Consider the following 21,298-nt stretch of genomic DNA (forward strand, 5'->3'; position numbering starts at 1 on the left):
ATTTTATGAGGCACAGGAGTCTGCATGAATTTGAACTTGCTTCAGGCAATGTTTGTTTTAAAATAAAAAGTAAAAACAAGCGGAATAGACCATAAAACAGGCCCACAAACATCCATTGAAAACTGGCCCACCCTGACCTGTGAGGCACTGCCTGAATGCCTTATGGGACAGCCCGCCTCACTTTAAGGTGATAGACTGAATCGGTTATGGGGAGAATTACAAAAAATGTCCATGCAGTGTTGATTTGCACCGAGGTGCATTTTCGCACCATATTACAGGCCAGATTTACAAGGCCCTAGCACCTCCTTACACCACATTAGCGTAATTTTTTTATGCTGTTTCTCAACGAGGCAAAAAACGCTGTGCCATATTTGCAAAGTGGCGCAATTCATGCACCCGGGCACTTTGCGACCCTTTGTGCCACATTATGCCTGTGCCAGGCATAATGCCTGCAAGGGGGGGCGTTCCGGCTTTGGGAGGCTCGCAAAAATGGCACAATGAAATCTACAAGATTCCATTGCTTAATTTTTGGCATCCGCAAACGCCTGCTCAAAGCAGGAATTAAAAGGACGCACCTAGTGAAATCAATGGGCCTCTTTGCATTTTGCTCCACTAGCGTCAAAAAATGTTATGCTAGTGGATCAAAACGTGACAGTAGCATCAAAAATGTTGACGCTATTGGCCTAACGTGCACCATAGAGCGCCATATTATAAATACAGTGCTCCCATGGTGTTGTTAGGTGGCGGTGGGGGGCACAAGAAATCTGGATTATCAGTACTGACGCACCAGATTCTTGTAAATCTGGGCCTACGTTTTACAAATGCGAGCGGTTTTGTTACATTTCATTCTTGCGATATTCAGTAGTGTTTGGTAACACCAAAAGTTTGTATTTTGTCTATATACCCACAAAATGAACCATGGTTTCTGTTGAATGAAAGCAGTGCTGACCATCTTGGGAAGACGTGGAGAGAAGACTTGGTGCCAGTAGGTGCCAGATGGGTCAGTGTATGTAAATAATATGTTTTTTTATGTAGCAGGCCCTGGTTTGCAATGATGCTTTCTCAGATTCCCTAAAGCGTAGCCAATTAATAGCCTCTTCTCTTGCTTGTCTTTCCAGGTGAATGAAATTTATCATGACGAGTCGCTTGGAGTCCACATAAATGTTGTTCTTGTGCGAATGATCATGCTGGGCTACGCGAAGGTAAGACACCTGTTGTTCAGTACGCCGTAGCTCTGCGAAACCCTGCATCGGTACTTCCCAGCAGATGTTGCAGTTCCGCACATTACTTACGCACTCATGAGAACATCCAGCTTTTGTTGCGGGTCAACTTTTTTAAGAGGGAGTTTGCACACCTGGTCTGGGTTTTTTCTCATCCCCCCTGAGCTTAAGTAAACATCTGCTTGTTCTTTACTTTAGAACCCCATTATTAGTTCGCACACCATTATCTTTTTAATGTACGTGTTATTGACGGAAAAGGTTACTCTTTAGTTTGTCTAGTATACAATTAGGAAGCATAATATAATTTAACTATAGAAAGATTAATCAAAGGAATTCACACCCCCAGGCAAGATGAGCAATGTTTTCCCTTCCTTTTGTCTTTGGAAATCCAGAGGTTCTGAGAGCCAGAACAAGTTTATTATATAGCGTTCTCTTTGAAAGGTGAATGGAAACCCACATGCTACAGGGGATTTTTCCGAAGGTAATTTCCCTGGATTCAAATGGCAGCTTAGATGCCGATGCGAAGGTTGTTCCATTTGAGTTTTAAAGCGGACAGACATTCCAGTCAGTCTTTTATGATGATCTGCTTTGCCATGTCTTACTTGATTTTAAATTTTCTTTCAAATATTCTTCGAAGTTTTCTCCATTTATTTAAGTCTGTCAGGGCACAGATTATGTTTCAGTGGGCAACTCAGTAACTCCTGGAGATTCTGGGTACAGATGAGCGAAAACGCTAAAGGGAATTCTCAAGAGTATTTCAAGTACCACAATCTATAACAAACTATTGGATTTAATCTTGTTTAAGGAATAACATTCAGTTTTTTTTCTATAAGAAATAGAAATTATGGTAAATGTATTTCTGATAATCTTTTATAATAAATATGCCTCAATTCTACATTAGCAAACGACAGTACCATACTCATTCATTTCACACTATAGTATATTGTGAGGCATTAGCAGAAAAATCCTACTAGGATGACAAACAAAATCATTCGAGTCTCCCAAGAAAGGGGAGTGGAGAGGTGACAAGGCTCTGAGCAAGTGTGAGTGCGCTAGGTAGATCACCTACCTATTAAACCAACACATAATGTAGGAATTGCTAGGCACCTGCTGATATAAATGCATTGTTTGTGCTACAAAACTCACCTGAGTAGGAGGACTTCTGCACGTCTTTTGTAGGCAAATAAAAAACGCGTGCAGTGAGAGAATGGGTAAATCCATGAGAGCAAAAGGTGTGTAGTTCGGAGTATCTTAGAGGCCTCTGAAACGAGCAAGGCACACCATCATGAGACCTGCCTCATTGCCACTAGTTTGTTTGGGAATGCCATTCCGTGCACTATGCTTGAGTGTATGCTTGGAAGATGGAAGAAGACTTTGCCTGTTTATCAGTGGACAAAGAAGAATGTTTCGGTGTCTTTAGTTTTTTTAAAAACAAAATACAGAAAAGTTCATGAGGCTCATAGCTGTGATACTTGGAAGTCAAGGAACGCCTTGAGTGTGTAATACTTACAAGAAGGCAGAAGAAGACAATCCTTATGTCTGTTTACTGTTGGAGAGGAGAAGCGAGAATCGGAATCTGACTTGTCTTTGAAACAGGAGACAGAGTAAGAAATGCAAAAGATATGTCATACTCACAAGAAGGATGCAAATGGAAAACCCGTGTATCTCTTTAACATCAGATGAATAACAACCAGTAGGCATCGTTTGTATTAGTAATAGGGCGTACTCAATATTATCAGAAATACGACTGAATTAATTTCACTGTTCAGAGTTGGCATTAAAGATGTCATTCTATGGGGAGAAATCCTCTTATAAGTATACCATCAAATGAAGATCGCTGTCAAAACCTGAAACTGAAAACAGGCAGAAAGTGCATGTCTGTAACAGTACCAAGCACTAGACTACACTAAAGATTAGTACAATTTACCTCACTAAGCACTGAACGAAGGGTGCAAAGGAGATGCATTTCTGTCTCAAGAAAGTTTAAAGTATACCTCTACAAAAAAGAAACTAGACTAAATTAACTTTGTGAATTATTGCAGTCGAAAAATCCACAGAAATAGAAATTACACCGCTCACTGCTCTTTCAAAGAAGGCCCCACCAGCAATGGAGACTTTGGATTGACCTAAAAAAAATATTTAGGTCCCAAGTGTGAGAATCTGTGCGAGCACTAGAGCATCATTCATGCAAGATAATGGGATAGCTAAGAAGTCTGAATAGTAAGGTCATAGTCCAACTAGCGATTTAGTGGAGACCACTGAATATCATTTTTGAATCATCATTTCCTTGCAAATGGGGTGTAATTGGTTGAGAAAGAAAGATAACACCACATTTTCTCGTGAACATCTTGTCTAAAACAAGCCTTAGCATTGTCCAAGATTGTGTTCTTTCACATAAAGCTCCCTAAGTGATAATGATCCCTGTTGAAAGTACATTTCTTTGCATGATTACCCCATTTTCTGCCTGTTGTCTGTGTGTTTGACTGTGTTCACTGGGATTCTGCTAACCAGGACCCCAGTGATTATGCTCTCTCCCTTCTAACTTGGTTGCGGAAACCTTTTTCACAACACATTTGACATACTGGTGCCCCCATGTATGTCCCTAGTATATGGTACCTAGGTACCCAGGACATTGGGATACCAGGGGATCCCTATGGACTGCAGCATGTATTATGCTCCACAGGGAGCCTATGCAAAGTGTTCTGCAGGCCTACCATTGCAGCCTGCATGAAAGGGTGCATGCACCCTTTCAACACCAGGTCACTGCACCAGGTCACTATAAGTCACCCCTATGGCAGGCCCTCCTAGTCGAGAGGGCAGGTTGCAAGTAACTGTGTCTGGTCTAAGGGCACCCCTGCACTAGCAGAGGTGCCCTTATGAACTCCAGTGCCATTTTTATGGCCTTTGTGAGTGCGGAGAAGCCTTTTTATGCATGTACCGGACATAAGTCACTACCTATGTCCAGCTACGTAATGGTAACTCCGAACCTAGGCATGTTTGGTATCTGTTGTACTCAGTATTGGAATTATGATTCCATGCACTCTGGGGGCTCCTTAGAGGACCTCTAGCAGTGCTCCAACCAGTCTTCCAGAGTTTTCCAGGCAGCCCAAGCTGCTGCCTCCCCTCAGACAGGTTTCTGTCTTCCTGCTACTTGAACAGCTGAAGCCAAGGAAGGCAGAACAAAGGACTTCCTTTAGGAGAAGGGGGTAACACCATCTCCCTTTGGAAATAGGTGTTACAGGGCTTTTGGTGGGGGAGCCTCCCCAAGCCACTGGTATGCTTTGAAGGGCACATTTCATTCCCTCTGTGCATAAACCAGTCTACACCTGTTCTGGGACCTCAAGTCCCTGCTCTGGCATAAAACTGGACAATGGAAAGGGGAGTGACTATTCCCCTGTCCTTCACCAACCCAGGGGTGGTGCCCAGAGCTCTTCGACAGGGTCCCTCGGTTCTGCCAGCTTGAATCCAAGGTTGGCAGGGACCTCTGGGAGCATCTGGTTGGCCAGGCCAGGAAATAAACGTCAGAGCAGCCTCCTGATAGAAGGTCCCCTGGCTAGGTGACCAATCCCCCTTTCAGGGCTATTTAGGGTCTCTCTCTTGGGTGGGTCCTCAGATTCGGCCCGCAAGATTCCAGCAGGACTCCTCTGCAACCTCCACTTTGACTTCTACCCACTGGAACCGCGACTGGACCCAACAATCTGCATCCACGAAGAAGACTTGTCTTGCAACATTGTTTCCACTGCTCCATCCAGCTTCTGCAGCATTTCCCTGGCTGTGCATCCTCTGAGGGTGGCAAGTCTTGAGTCTGCATGAGAGGAAAGAAGGAATCTCCCTTGGAGTGAGGGAGTAACTCCTCTGCATTCGTAGGCACATACTGGAATGACGAGCATCTGCGTGGATCTCCTCTCATCCTGAGCTGCGTGGATCCTGCATCACAGGTGGTGGTCCAGAGTAGTCCTCTTGGTCCTCTCTGCCAGCTGTCCAACTTTGGTGGAGGTAAGCCCTTGCCTTCCCACGCAAGACAATACCCCTTGGCACCACGTCTCTTGCAGCTGCCATGGCTTCTTTGCATCCCCTCCAAGGGAACTTCAGACTATATGCAGCTCCATCCCACAACACTCCTTCCTGTGGCGCACAACCCTCTGTGTGTTTCTCCTGCTGCGTGGGATCCCTTTCTGTAGTGCTGCATGGGGTTCTTCTGCAACTTCTGTGTCCCCATCCTGTGGGACTCCTGTGGGTTCTGCCTCCACTCCTGTGGGCCCTCTGTATTGCCGAGGGTCCCCTGTGACCCACCCTCCTGGGTTCAGACCTCCTGGACCTTGCTGGTCCCTGGCAGAACCACTTTTCTACTAACTGCAAATTTGCCTTTGTCAAGGCTTGTTAGTGGAATTCCTGCACCAACACCCATCTACAATCTTCATTCCAGTGTGGGACATTTTCTGCATTCCTCAGGAAGTCTTCTCCAGCTCCAGGGTTGCAGTGCTGACCTGTTCTTCCTCACCGTTGACCAACTCCTACAAGTACAGCTGGGTGAGTAGTAGCTCCTACTCCTCCTGGACTCCACTGCGACTTTTGGACTTGGTCCCCTCTCTCCACAGGTCTTCCTCTCTAGGAATCTAGTGCTAGTTCCTTGCAGTCTTGTGTGGGTGTCTCCTTTTTGTCTTTTCCTTCCTTTTGGGTGGTTTGGGGAAATTCCAGTGCTTTACTTCTGCCTTCCTGGTTGCTGGGTGGTACTGTGTTATTTACCACTGTGGTTTTCTATTACTCCGAGATCCCCTCTACACATTCTACTTACCTAGGTGAGGGTCCTGTGTTCGCATTCCATCTTTTTAGAATATGGCTTGGGCTCCCCCCAGGGTCACTATTGGTTGTCTACATTTGCATTGTTTTCTAGCATTCTCTATGCCTATTACTGTTTACTAGGGTATATAATTGGTGTATTGCGTACCTCCTATTGGAGGGTTGCCCTTCTAGTATTTTGTGATATTGTGTGACCAAAAAAGAAAGTACCTCTATTTTTGTACAACTGAGTGTTTTCTTTCATGTGTGTAAGTGCTGTGTGACTACAGTGGCATTGCATGAGCTTTGCATGTCTCCTAAATAAGCCTTGGTTGCACATCCACAGCTGCCTCTAGAGAGCCTGGCTTCTAGACACTGCCTACACTTCACTAAGAGGGGGTTCCTGGACCTGGTATAAAGTGTAAGTACCTTAGGTATCCACCACACACCAGACCAGCTTTCTACAATCCCTCAAATTTGATAATTTGAAATTAAAAGTTGATTTTTTTGGGGTCCTCTTAATATGTGTAATCAATGCTTTTTAAATTGCTAAATTGTCCCACTTTTGAAGGTAGCAAATGAGAAGTAATAGCCGCAAACTATGATCACCATTCCACGCAGCTTGATATTGTTTGTGTTTTATTTTACCATTTCACTTGTTATGACCAGATCAAATATATATGTTGAGGACCTTTTGCAAATGTATTCTTACAGACTGAAAATCAGAATTATTCATATAAGTATGTTAGGGAGTGTATGTCACATTATCAGCCTACACATATATCTTGACCATTACGTCAGTTCCTGAAATATCAAGAAGGTAAGTGTAGAATTACTCATATTAACTCTGCACGGTGTCTCTACTGATGTCACCACACTGTCTGTATTAATGTTACAATATGTGCATGTAGCTCGCTATTTCATTTACAATACTGTATTATAACTCCAAAATAAGTCTCAGTGTTGAAATAATAACTTTTGTGGTGTTACAGTTCTTCTCACCACTCTTGTATGCTGAAATCACTTGGGAATTATAGGGAATTGAGAGGAGGCTATTTATGATACATTCATATTTTGGTCACCATTTTGCTCAGGATATGTAATTTTGTAAATGTTAGATTTGTTCATGGCAATACCATAGCAACAGCTGGGTCCCGTTTTGGATGCTAGCATTATTGCTCTCCTGTATCTAACTACGATGTAATTGGTCTTGATAAAGTGGAGCTATTGAAGGACATCAAAAAGGTCAAAAAAGGGGAAATAAGTCATGCTAGAGGAGAGAATACATTTAAAAAAAGTTACCTTGGTGGGTAATAAACTTTCACTTATCGTAACAAGTAGGTCAAATTAGTATAAAGCAACAACTTTTGGTGGATATCTTCCACTTATGACATTGGAAGATAACTTATCTCCACTATGAATAAAAGTGTCATTACCCAGTAAGCATCAAGGGTCAGACAAAACAGTTCTAAGGTAAAAATCTAGCCATCCTTCTTTCTAGATTCCTGAATCTGTGCACACGTGGCTTTTGCAAAATGTATGCAAAGTTATGATACTTTTGCCATATAATGAAAGTGTTAGCTTTTCTTGAGAAGTGGGTGTTATACCCCCAGAACAGGTTTGATGAGTCTTTTGCAGGTACAAAACTATTGCACACAAATCAATGTAAATCACAAGAAGTTGGTAAAATGGAATTCTAACATTCCACACTATGATTGAGTTTCTGTCCAATACCCAAAACCTAAATCAGACACACAGTACCTACAGGATAAAACACTCTGGGGCATATTTATACTCTGTTTGCGCCGGAATTGCGTCGTTTTTTTGGACGCAATTCCGACGCAAAACTAACTCCATATTTATACTTTGGCGTTAGACGCGTCTAGCGCCAAAGTCCATGGAGTTTGCGTAATTTTTTAGCGTGGACACCTACTTTGCGTTAATGAGATGCAAGGTAGGCGTTCCCGTCTAAAAAATTGACTCCGAGGCATGTGCGCCGTATTTACACTCCCGGGCAAAATTCACGCCCGGGAGTGGGCGGGTCAAAAAAAATGACGCACGGCCGCTTTTGCGCCGTTTTTTAGCGCCTGGACAAGGCAGGCGTTAAGGGACCTGTGGGCTCGGAAGGAGCCCAGAGGTGCCCTCCCATGCCCCCAGGGACACCCCCTGTCACCCTTGCCCACCCCAGGAGGACACCCAAGGCTGGAGGGACCCATCCCAGGGACATTAAGGTAAGTTCCGGTAAGTACTTTAAAAAAAAAAGAATTGTGGCATAGGGGGGCCTGATTTGTGCCCCCCTACATGCCACTATGCCCAATGACCATGCCCAGGGGACAGAAGTCCCCTGGGCATGGCCATTGGGCAAGGGGGCATGACTCCTGTCTTTGCTAAGACAGGAGTCATTTCTATGGGGGTTGGGAGTCGAAAAAAATGGCGCAAATCGGGTTGAGGTGAAAAATTTGCCTCAGCCTGACTTGCCCCATTTTTTGACGCCCAACCTCCATATCCCCCTACGCCGGCGCTGCCTGGTGTACGTCGTTTTTTTTCACGCACACCAGGCAGCGCCGGCGGCTAACGCCGGCTAACGTCATTGATTAAATACGGCGCCCGCATGGTGCTTCAGAATGGCGTTAGCCAGCGCTAATTTTTTTGACGCAAAACTGCGTTAGCGCAGTTTTGCGTCAAAAAGTATAAATATGGCCCTCTGTGTGTGACTTGGCTCCTCTGATGATATTATAATTGCATACTTTCTCTGCCTTGAGTTCTTCCACTGTCATCAGCAACACATTGTTCACAAAATAAACCATGAAGCTACGTAAGGGCAACAAAAATACAACTAAAACAGTGGCTATAATATTGGGTAAAGTTCTTCAATATATAAACCATGTAAAACACATCAATTTTCTGTCTTGTCTTCCTGCCCTTTATTAGTCTCTTATTGAAAGTGTACAACATAGATGACTTTCATTCTGAAGTAAGCCCTCTTCTTCAAATTCCAGTATTGGGGAGAATTTCACAATCAAGTTCTGTGTCAATAAAATATCTGTCCTATCCCTGAGAATAAAAAGGTATATGTTCAAATAAAAACACTACACAAATGTAGGGGCATTAAATGTAAAATGTCTGTGAGCAGTGAGTGGGAGATATCAATATTTCTTTAAAACCAAGTGCTACACTGTTTAAATATCTGTTTTCTGGAAGGAGACATACCGATTTTGCAGTTATCATGCTCACCCTCAGCAAATGTTAAACCATTTAGTCATTTTTAACCTGGCCACTATATGTCCATAATCACAGCCATATGTAGCCCTGGCTGTTAGTCGAGTTGCAGTAATTTATCACAATCAATGTTTTGTCAAATAATCTGGAAACAGTGTCCTAACAATCTTACATATATCTTGACTGAGGTCTTACAATACGAATTCCTATAAATGTGATGAAAATGTAATATTTCTTAATTTGCTCTTCTATCAGGGCTCATAGCTATAAGCAAATTGCCCCAGGTGGTTATAACTTTCTATTAACATATTGCTTGTTTCAGTCCATCAGCTTGATCGAAAGAGGTAACCCTTCCAGAAGTTTAGAAAATGTATGTCGTTGGGCTTACCAGCAGCAGAAGTCAGATACAGGTCACTCAGAGCATCATGACCATGCCATTTTTCTGACAAGGCAAGATTTTGGCCCTGCTGGCATGCAAGGTAAGATTGTACATCTTAGCAGAAAAACACAGATTGAAGCCTACGGTGAAATGGTGTCATAGAATGTTAAACACAGCACTTTGTAACATGAAATAGGTAAATCAAAACAATATATTATAAACAATTCATTATTTGAGCCCAGTGTCAATGACACTGTGGCTCTGTGGGTGATCAAATGAGATATCCTTCAATATACACTTCTCGTGGTCTTCCACATAACCAGAAAATAAACGCTGCCACCTCCATTAGAGTTAAAAAGCCTGTCTTTTGGTAATTGAGTCTGAGCATGACCATCATGTGGCATACAAGAGATAATACATCTTAATCAGCTATGCTACCATCTAAATTCAAGACGTAGAAGCACACAACCTATGACCCTAAGAGAAACTGAGCACCTGTATATGGGTTCTTCTCCTGATGCCTATAATCAGAGATCACGTTTTAGTTACAGGTTTTACTTAGCAGTTTTTGACTTATGCTAAATGGGTCTAAAAACAACAAATTGCAGGAAGACTACTCTAGACTGATATCACCATATTTCTTTAATTATATTGTGTCAATATCATAGGTTTGAATGTAGTTTAATATTATAGTTTTGCATATATATATATTATGGTAAAATCACATATTACAATTTCTTTTCTTCAAAAATAGACTACTTTGCTCATCATACACATCCCATCAATGCATACATAAGAAAAGTGTCAAATATATATTCTATTATAACCTCCTCTTTACTACTTTGCCACACCTATACATCGAAAAAGAACTAATGAGGAATGTAACTTGTTATATTTAGAACATTTTACTAAATTCTATTGTGTTCCTGACTATCTCGAATACTGTTGTTAACCCTTTCCAATGTGACAAATTCAGAAAGATCATTGGGCACGACATCCACCCCTAACATAAGTTGGCCCATTCCATTGTCAGAAAATGAGTTTTTTGGGTTGTCATAACAGCTTTGTGAATCAATATCTTTGTGGAAGGATCCTGCCCTACTACAAAGGAAACAATATTACAAATATTAGATTATTCTATGCATCACCTTCTTCGATAAAGACAGTATTCTTCAACATTCTAGTAACGTTCCAACACCATTGGTAAAGTTCCAGAAACACTTTCACACTTCTAACAACCATCCAAATCTTGTGAATTCAGTAGTTTAATTTTCACTGATTTCCAGTGCAGCCTGTATCAGGGTTTTGTTGTGGTAGCTTTCCAGACATGTCTTTTTGCACTATGGACATGCACTTTAAAACCTTATTCCACTTTTGTTTCGAAATCTCTGTTTCTAACAGAGTGGCCCCATCCATTCATCATTTAATGAAAACATGCATACCGCGCTTCCCAATTTCTGCATATAAAAGACTGAACACAACACAACTTCACTGTACTTTAAAAATCATATCAATGTAAATTATTTTGTGTTTCCAAAAGTCCAACCAATGCAAAGAAAGAAAATCCTCCTGCTCTACTTTTAATATATCATAATTATTATCTTGCTATATATATTTATGTTGTTGTTTTCTCTGAATTCTAAAAACGTCTCTACGGGGTCCTGATATGTGCCCAATCTGACTCTCCCTACTTCCACACACGTTTGCCAAAATAATGTGTTTCAGTTTATCAATATCTCTGGTTAATTTACGTTGTTGAACAGAAGTCTTTTTCAGTAAACCCCCACTCTGCAAATGTAAAATGTAAAATGCCTCCTAGAAATCAGTGCACTTAGGACATCAACTTCAGATTCAGAAAGCTTACCCATAAAATGACTCAAGGATTTGTAACATGAGAAGGGCCCATTTCATAAAATGATAATGGTCGCTTTGTTCGTGAAGTGATTCCTTGCTGTACTTCAGATGACAACTTTGTAACTTCAAGAAATTACATTTTCACATTCAGACCATGGAGGAGAGTTCTACGGAGGTTGAATTATATTTTGATATGTTTAAATGCAGAGGATTTTGGGAAGTCGACTGAGGGTGATTGATGGAGACAGAAAGTGAATGGGTATGCCTCTGTCAACAGTAGATACCAAATGTCCTTTGTTATAGATTCCTTAATTATTGTGTAGCAAGACTGTAACTTTTTAGAAATGTCTGCAGGCAAGAATATATTGCTTCGCACAGCTCATTCTGAGGTGTCAACATAGGTTTTCGTTCTTGATACACAGACATGTTCAACCCACTTGTAACTCCAGATTGAAAATCATCAGGAAATATTTTTTTAAGATGTCTGAAGGGGTGCATATGTTCTCTTGCAACTTTACATATTTTAAGATGCTTCCATGCCTTGCACTTCCTGCAGCATCTGTCCACAAATAGGAAGCTGTTGGCTAATGATGATCCAAAGGGTCAAACCTGTGATGTCAGTTGAGATAAATGGTGTGTGATGTCACTTGCGGTACCCCTGACATTTTGGAGAATCATTGTCTATGGCAGTGATGAGCATCATACTTGTACCAGGTCCTTCCGCACGCCTAGGTTGCAATAGCAGTTGGGATTTGCAATATGTAGCTTGCACAAAGAAATAGTATTGTCCTAATAGAGCAGTGCTTTTGTTGCCCATTCTTATGCTACCTATCGATCTTTTGTTCCTTTTAAACTACCTTTAATAGGAAATAATAATCCAATGAGCACAACTCAGAAGTAACACAATGGATTCTGCAGGAACTGACATTTTAAATTAAGAAAATGTTTTGCAGCTGCACAATAAAAGAAAAGATAGTACAACATAATTTTTCTCTATATATATTTCTCAATTATTTTACTGAACGTTCATACTACTTTCCGTAAATTCATCCAATTTAGAATGCAAGGAGTGTACCTCAAGTAAACGTTTTAGGTAACTGTAACTCTGTTATTGACAAATGCCAATCTTTGCTGTCTTCACCAATCACTATAACGAGGGGTTCAGAACATCACTATAATTCTTGCTGGGCAGGTCCGGAGATCAAAGAGTTAATGAGACAGGAAACAGTGTATGTATGAAATGAAATAGCAACACCGCCCAAGACTGCTAATCTCCATTTTGGAAGAACACAATGTTCAGCCATGTCATTACTGGCCCTTCCCTCTAGACACACTACAAATGGCCCCAGTGGCAGATAAGGACCTTCTTATTATGCAGGCTGGCTTATGGAAGGCTAAGGAAGATGAGAATACACCTAGTAAATGTATTTTCTCATGGAAATAAATAATTAAGAGCAAGCCTTGTTTGTGACTCTTGACAGGATATGCTCCAGTAACCGGCATGTGCCACCCGGTGAGAAGCTGCACACTCAACCATGAAGATGGCTTCTCCTCGGCATTTGTTGTAGCCCATGAAACCGGCCATGTGTAAGTCACAATGTGTATTCCTGAATCATATGAAAATGAAATGACCTTCTTGTGTGTTGCATGTTTGCATCATGAGATTTCCTCCTGTCCTGTCCCTGTCAAACTCCCCCTCATTGCAAACCAGTTAATCATTTTGATGCCTCCTTGTTTATAGAAATATGAGCATTGCAAATATAGAACGATGTGAATATCTTTATTTCAGTGCCCGGTATCGCGAAATAATTTCAAAACAAAGCCTACCATAAATATTTTTTGAGTGGGATGCGATGGACTAAACGTGATCCACACTTATTTGTGGGAGAATGACTCCGTCAGAAGAATTTGAGAGCTTTCCAGTGAAAGTAAAGGATACATAGTGACAAACGTAATAGAAATAGTTCACATGTGATAATGATATCACACAGTTATGAAACTCAAGTTCAACAATCGTACAGGCTCTAGAGTTACTCAGAATAACCTAGTAAAAGACACAAGGCTGTGTTCAACTGAGTCCATTTCAGGCAACCATAATATGTGGCTGGTCGATGGTCAGATAGGCTACCGACTGACTATATAACTCTTCATCAATAGAAAAGAAACTACAAAAACTAAAAGAAAGCATCATTGTACTTCCCATCTGACCAGATACTATAAAGTAAAACTTAAAAGTGCAGCTCTCAATGATAGAAACATTTACTTGAACAACTAGACGTTCTGCTGAATTGTTTGCTTGATTAAGCCCTACAACTACCAAAGCACAGAATATTCCTGATGTATGAATGATTGTTTTACTGTGATTATTAAAGTGGATGTAGATTATAAAGGGCACTACTTATAGTATGGCTGACAGCCTGCCGAGTAGCCATGTCAGTGGAGACTGTGGCCTCTGCTCCCCTAGTGGAGGCCGAGTTGCCATATTTAGAAACCTCCCAGGCAGGCGCGGATTTCTATGCCATCAGCAGAGTCGCCGGTGTGGTTGCTTTGCTGAAGTCACTGAACCTTTGCAGGACAGCTACCATATTTGATGTGCCTTCTCAGCAAAGCTTTTTGTTTTCTGAAAATACACTTCCAAAGTGGGAGTTTGTTTCAGGGAGCAAAAAAAAAACAAGCTGTCTGATGTGAGGTAGTGACTTTGGGAGGTGGGACAGGAACATTTCTTCACATGGAGGGTCCAGAGGAACCATGCTGCCTTTGATTCTGCTCCCAGGGAGGCAGAGGCGATAAATGTCCATCACCCTACATGTGGCAGACATTCAACAGATGTCCAGCACTTCTGAGATAAACTGCCAGTCATCAAATGATTCAGGAAATTCCTTTCATCACTCACTGTTTTTGCCTGCTTGTATTTCTCATCATCAACCTCAAGGGAATAATTATGAAAGTTTTTCTTTTAATCAGTGGCATTAATGAGCATTGTAAAGTTCACATTCTTATTAGTCTGTCCGGAATATTTTATCATATTCTTTTTGTTACAGATATTAGTATTTTGTTGTAAAACAGTATTTTGACGCTTCTATGTTTTGCTCTTAAGGCTTGGAATGGAACATGATGGGCAGGGTAATCGATGCGGAGATGAGACTGCCATGGGCAGTGTGATGGCACCCTTGGTTCAGGCAGCATTTCATCGCTACCACTGGTCGCGCTGCAGTGGTCAGGAGCTGAAAAGATTCATACAGTAAGTGGCACCTTTCTAACGTACAATAGCAGAATATATTTTTATTTTTTGAGTTGCCTAAAGTCATGCCTAGCTTGCCTGTGCTCCCAATATTGTACCCTGTGCATAGGTTTTTTATTAGTCTTGATGTGACATTACTGCTTGCATGTTCCAAGCCGTTGTAGTTGATTGAGGTCTAACATAACAATGAAGTCTGCCAAAACTGGACCAGGGTTGAAGACATCTCCCTGGGCACTACAGAAACTGCCATTCAGAGCAAACTTACATCCATGATACTTTTATGATTTCTTTCCCATGACAGCTCAAAGTCTGTAGCGGGCAGGAAAACAACAATTATAGGCCTTAACTCTGTCTCAGTTAGAAGAGATCTATCTGCGTCATCCCACAGATCCCTTCACTGACAGGCATGGGCAGTCAGCTTGCTTTGTCTGTGACATGACCTACAATACCTTAATATACCGAGGGCCAGATTTACAAGGCCCTAGCGCCACCGGAGCGTCACTTACAGAGATGCTCCGTTGGGGCTTTTCACTGCACCATATTTACCAGGAAGCCTTAAGCCACTTTTTGTGACTTAAGGCCTCCTGGTAAAAATGAGCCCCTCCAACACAGTTTTCTGCGTCAGAGGAGCAAGCAATGTGTGTTGCTGTGACCGTTCCACCGCAACACCCATTGCTTTTGACGCTACCCCATTTTTACAAGAAGGCGTCATTCTGAGGCAGCGCCAAAAATAGCATTGCACAACAAAGAGGAATAATTTTATTCCTCCTCGTTATTGCTTTTTCCATGTGTGCTGCATTCTTCAACACACATGGAAAGAGCAAAAGGCCATGAATGATTGTTTATGTGAATGTGCACCTTCCTGCACATAAACAATCATTGTCCACTCGCCATTCCCGCACATAACAGTCACACCCCTCATCGCAGACACCCTTGCACGATGGTGCAAGAATGACTGCGTTGGTGCAGCCTGCTTAATTTAGCGCCGGTGCTGGGGGAAACACAGGGGTGCACTGTATTCTTGTATATACAGTGCATCCCAGCGTTTCAAAACTGTTGCAGCACTGCTAATTTTGGCACAGCACAGCGCTGCGCCAGTTTCTAGTAAATCTGGCCCTGAGTGTTGAAAAACAGAATGTATTATAGCTAAGGCTCTCAGTTTTCCATTTGTACTCCTTTTCACAGATACAGACAGAAGACATCTATGTTTCTTTCTGTATTTACGGAAATTAGATTGATTTAAGTGAATGTAAATGCTTTAACTCATGACTGCCGGGCTAATATCTGTGATCACTGTCAAATAAGGAATTAAAAAAAGACAAAGGTTTCTTATAAGGCTTAAACAGGTGTATATGTTCACAGGTTTGATACGAAAATGTGCATGTTCTCATAGTAGTGTATTGATTTGTCATTCGTCGTATTCATATTATTGAAACCTTTTAGGCATTCACGCATAAGTGTACATTTAGCAGTTAAATAAATGTGAAAGGTAGTCATTTCAGTTAAACCCCCAAATAAATATGGATAAACAATGGATAAATTTAGCAAAAAATAAATATGAATTAATACAGATACAAATGAAAAAAATACCATGAAACGTGAAGCCTCAATTATAAAGCAATGAAATAATCCTTCCCTACCATACAAAATAGATAATCCAAGCAAATTCAGCCTCCAGCCTCAATCCTCTATATAGTTAAGAGCTGTCAGTGACTTCAAATATCCTATCAATAGAGGCGAAGGGGTGGTGATTCCCGTCTGTAGTGTATACCAGATGCCGAGATGAAGCAAGGTGCAGAAAACAAAATAGAAACTATAACAATATACCATATAAAAATGCACACGGATGTTAGGACGGAACATTTTAAATGATGAGGCTAGGAAAACACAACATAAAATCTTGTAGATGTTGATGTTTGAGAACTGTTTTATACTCTTCCCTAATTAAATGGAAGCTAGGAGAAGCTCAGGCCATACTCTTAAAAAGTTCAGTGGGGAGGGTGGCGAGCCCACTTCTCGCTTCTTTATCATCAGTAGAAAAAAATATTAGAAATAGCCTGGATGAATCCAGAGAACTACACCTCACTCGAGCGTGACACTCCTAAGTATATGAATATCCTAAAATTCGGTCCTGATTTTTCTTTCGATTCTGCAATGCCCAATAGTATACGTTGCATATAACATTAGATGTGCTGTTATCTAGTCTGTGCATCAAAGTAATAGTCTAATCACTACATATTTTGGAAATCATTTGGCATTACACTGTCGGTAAAACAGCAATTTACAAATGACTCCAGTGCTACAAGGGCAATACTGAATAAAAGAGAACTAAACCATGTTCAGTCAGGGGCAGTGCTCTAACTGCTCCAATTGGGTCATGGACATTCATGCCGAGCCCTGGCAAAGCGAAAGAACAGACAAGGAGCCAAAGACCTATGGGGCCTTCGCTCTACGTCTGTCCATTGCGGGCTGCGGTAAAAGATGGGCCTGCCTGCTTGTGACGCTCCGGAGCTCCAATGGACATCGTCTGAAGTCTTATGTACTACAAGGGGATGAAGTAACACGGTGGATACTGTCATTTACACCGGTGGTTGACGCCCCAAGGTACCACCGCATTTCAAGTGAATAACCTAGCTATGACCATCTAATTTTAAATTTACCTTGTAAAGTATTCTATTGCTTGTGGCCAACAATAAAGGTATCATAAAAACTGTTAAATATGTTGTTGCCTGCTGATTTCGTTTTTTCTTTGAATATCAAAATCCTTTATGAGTTAATCATGCACATGATTGTGTTTAACATACATTAGACCCCCAGATACAGAGCCCATTTACTGTTGAGTTTATTTTTCTTCGATGCACTTCTTAGGCCACACCCCTTGTAGAGCTCTCCCCTCCCCTACTTTCTTCCTACACCCTAAACCACTGAATGCTACATTCCTATTATATGCCGTTCCGTTCAGACCTCCCAATCCCTCCTTTGGTTTCTCTTCAACTCCATCACATTGGACAAGAGGACTGTGGAAAGAAGTCAAACTCATTGTAATTGTCTCCACAAACCCGAAATCACCTGAGGTTCTCACCTTAGTCATTTCTGTATGTTTTGTGGGTTTATAACATAGTGTGAATGATTTCTGGTTGGGTAACAAAGAAGTTCTTATTGGATATTTCTGCAGAGATTCCTTTTTAACATTCATGCCCACTGCTGACTCCCTACAGTTGGCCCAACCTCAATCCCCTACATTGCTGACTTCACAGAGAACAGTGTTTTCAGTCTTTAGATTCATTCCTTCAATGGCATTTCTTTTAAAAATGCTAACAGGTGTTTCAATTTAGGCACACTGGCCTTTAATGCTTCTAGTGAAGAAGACAACTTTCCTTCAAGATCATACACTGTGATGACCATCTTAACTCCAATAACCCCCTAAAATGTCCACCTGGTGATTATGGTCTTTTGACTATCATTGATTGTTAATCACTATTGTTTTGGGGAAAGTTTAAACCACCATCATTTACTTAGGGAACCATGCCATCTCGTACTACAGGCAGAGTCACTTACAGGACCCAAGTCAGTACTACAAAGCACATGTGAATTGTACATATGGACTTTGCAATGTAAACATTTAAATTAATTTTGCTAGTGGAATTTTCTGTTGCTATCATAATGGATAACAGCCCACTGTGTATCACCAACAACATTCAGATATTCTAGGTGTCTGGTTTACTGCATCTTTAAACTGCAGCGCTTTGTCCTTCAGTGGTCCATTCCAATAGACACATCCAATATAAAATCATTTTTATGGGTTCACTTGTCCCGTGGGGTACTCTTTATGATTTTGTTTCCTTTCCACAGCTCCTACGACTGCCTTCTTGATGACCCGTTTGAGCATGACTGGCCAAAGCTTCCAGAACTGCCAGGCATCAATTACTCCATGGATGAGCAGTGCCGCTTCGACTTTGGTGTGGGCTACAAAATGTGCACCGCTGTATGTCAAGAAGCAATTCCTTTAAGAAGTAAAATTTATTTATGCTAATGTTTTCTGTGGCTACTCTAAATGTGTTTTACAAATCAGAAGAAATGCTTCCAGAAAAAGGTGTTTTAGTGTTTTAGAGTATATGGATATGGTTTACACTGGAAAAAACTGTCTGTTCTTGAACAAGAATCATATTTATCTCTCTTAAAAAAACATATATGCACCTCTTACCAGGTATTGCGGCTTACATTAGTCTGTAAAGGCCACTCTGTTTTAGAATTTTAGGAAATTTCAAATGAATTTTACAAGGGTCTACATCATAAGAGCTGGTAAACAAACTGAAAATGGCTGCCACCAGCAGAAACGTCTTTTTCCAATCATGTTTCTTGATTCGAATGCCGAACTTTCTAGTAGTGGTAAAATCCTCACGGATACTGATTTTGCCTTGAGCTGACCTTTCACTGCAGCACCTGCATAATCGCAGATGTCAACAGACATGCTATAGAGCTCGTTTTTATTCATATTTTTGCCCAGATACTTTCACTTTCAATTCTTTTATTTTGGCAATATGCCATAAAGTACAAGCAAGAAAAATAAAATACAAATAATTCAGGTAAAATTGTCACTATAAATAACAAACAGTTAAAATGTCATTAAAATACAGTTAAAATACCAATTACTAAAACGGAATACAATTCTGACAGCAGAGAAATACTTCTGAACTCTCTCTGTCACAAAACAACAATGGGATACACATTGATAAAATCTAAACAGCTAAGATATCAATTCAGCCATTTATGGGCACAGCCTCAATGTTGTCCTCCATACCTATCAGAAAGAGTGATACAGCAAAGACCAAACATTGGGGGTAATTCCGACCGGGGCCGGGGATGCGGGAGCACCGCCAACAGGCTGGCGGTGCCCCGCAGGGCATTCTGACCGCAGTGGTTTGGCCGCGGTCAGACCAGGAAAACCGGCGGTCTCCCGCCGGTTTTCCGCTGCCCTGGGAATCCCCCATGGCGGCGCAGCTTGCTGCGCCGCCATGGGGGATTCCGACCCCCTCACCGCCATCCTGTTCCTGGCGGTTCCGACCGCCAGGAACAGGATGGCGGTGAGGGGTGTCGTGGGGCCCCCGTAAGAGGGCCCCACTTTGAATTCCAGTGTCTGCTCAGCAGACACTGGAATTCGCGACGGGTGCAACTGCACCTGTCGCACCTTCTCACTCCGCCGGCTCCATTCGGAGCCGGCTTCCTCGTGGGAAGGGGTTTCCCGCTGGGCTGGCGGGCGGCCTTCTGGCGGTCGCCCGCCAGCCCAGCAGGAAAGCCAGAATGGCCTCCGCGGTCTTTCGACCGCGGAGCGGCCATATGGCGGTTCCCTCCAGGCGGGCGGCTCCCCCCGCCCGCCGGGGTCTGAATGACCCCCATTGTCTGGTATCATTCTTTAAATTATGCAAGGCTGCTTGGTGTTCCCTTGTTTTTAATAGTCAGCAAACAGGGATTATCTACTTTTTTCTCATCTTTAAGTAAGCTTGGCAAATTAATAAGGTATGCTATTCTGTCTCCCTCTCTGCTCCACAAATGGGACACCCAACTGAACCCATTTTGGTAGCCCACTTGTCAGTAAAGGAGACAATTGGTAATACGCTGTATCTAAACTGCAAATACAGTTTTCGAGCTAGGGGAAGGTTCGATTTCATCTAAAGGTTGTTTCAGGTTATAAACATCCTTAATCTGGAGAAAGAAGTAGTTAGAGCACCATATGAGGAAAATGCCAACATTTATCCAGCTTATACTGCCAATACTTTATTTTTAGCAAATGTTTGCTAATTACAGGACCTACCTCTGACTCAGTTCATAGATCACCACATGCCACCTTTAGTAGAGTGTCTTTAACACATCGAATCCAGGGAATACTTACCGAACCAGAGATTCCTAAGACATATTTAAGGCCCTCTCAATATTAAAATAACTCAGGTGTGGCCCAGTTTCATCTCCAGTACAGAATAGGCCTAATCCCTACCCACTCTGTGATTGGTTTAATGCCCAGATCAAGTCTAAGTGGGAGTAAAGGTGTGCTATCAGGGAGCCCCAGCAACTGGTGTAAGAAGCGGTTCTCAGTGACTAACAGTTTTGACATATCCTTAAACCACCAAAGCTCAGCCCCATAAAGGCAGCTCTCAGACTGCAATTTATACATTTGGATCGCAGGAGTAATTGGACGGAATCGGGAGTCTTGATGGGCTCTTGGTAGTGTCCCGGTGGGTTGCATCACTTTTAATCCCTATTTTTCAATATGGCACCGCCAATCTAAATCTTCCATAAGGGTCAGCCCAAAATAATCAAAGACATGCACGTGATCTATTTTAGGATTTGGTCTAGTGAGGCTTCAAAACCATACATTTAGTTTTGTATATGTTTATTTCTGGTCCCCTCTGCCTACAAATACTCTCAAAACAACATAAAGGCCCATATTTATACTTTTTTAGCACTCTATTTGCGTCAGATCACCGGAAGGTCCACAGCGCACTTGAGCAAAATTGTGGCTGTGGAGTCTGATCATGCTGGCCAAAAGGTCTGTAGGGACCCTCATATTTGCCAGAACCTGCCATAACTCGACTTGGGGCACTAAATCAA

At 41.9% G+C, this 21,298-nt stretch overlaps 1 protein-coding gene across 1 annotated transcript in view; it reads left to right on the forward strand.

Moving 5' to 3' along the window:
- Nucleotides 1-21,298, forward strand: part of ADAMTS3 (ADAM metallopeptidase with thrombospondin type 1 motif 3) — a 652,903-nt gene that overhangs the window by 422,138 nt on the left and 209,467 nt on the right. Inside the window, exons 6-10 of the mRNA XM_069230315.1 lie at nucleotides 1,119-1,202; nucleotides 9,541-9,697; nucleotides 12,933-13,038; nucleotides 14,549-14,692; nucleotides 18,545-18,677. Of these exons, the coding sequence (XP_069086416.1) occupies nucleotides 1,119-1,202; nucleotides 9,541-9,697; nucleotides 12,933-13,038; nucleotides 14,549-14,692; nucleotides 18,545-18,677 (624 nt within the window). The remainder of the gene's footprint in view (nucleotides 1-1,118; nucleotides 1,203-9,540; nucleotides 9,698-12,932; nucleotides 13,039-14,548; nucleotides 14,693-18,544; nucleotides 18,678-21,298) is intronic.

Source organism: Pleurodeles waltl, chromosome 1_1, assembly GCF_031143425.1.
Source record: "Pleurodeles waltl isolate 20211129_DDA chromosome 1_1, aPleWal1.hap1.20221129, whole genome shotgun sequence".
Classification (NCBI taxonomy): Eukaryota; Metazoa; Chordata; class Amphibia; order Caudata; family Salamandridae; genus Pleurodeles; species Pleurodeles waltl.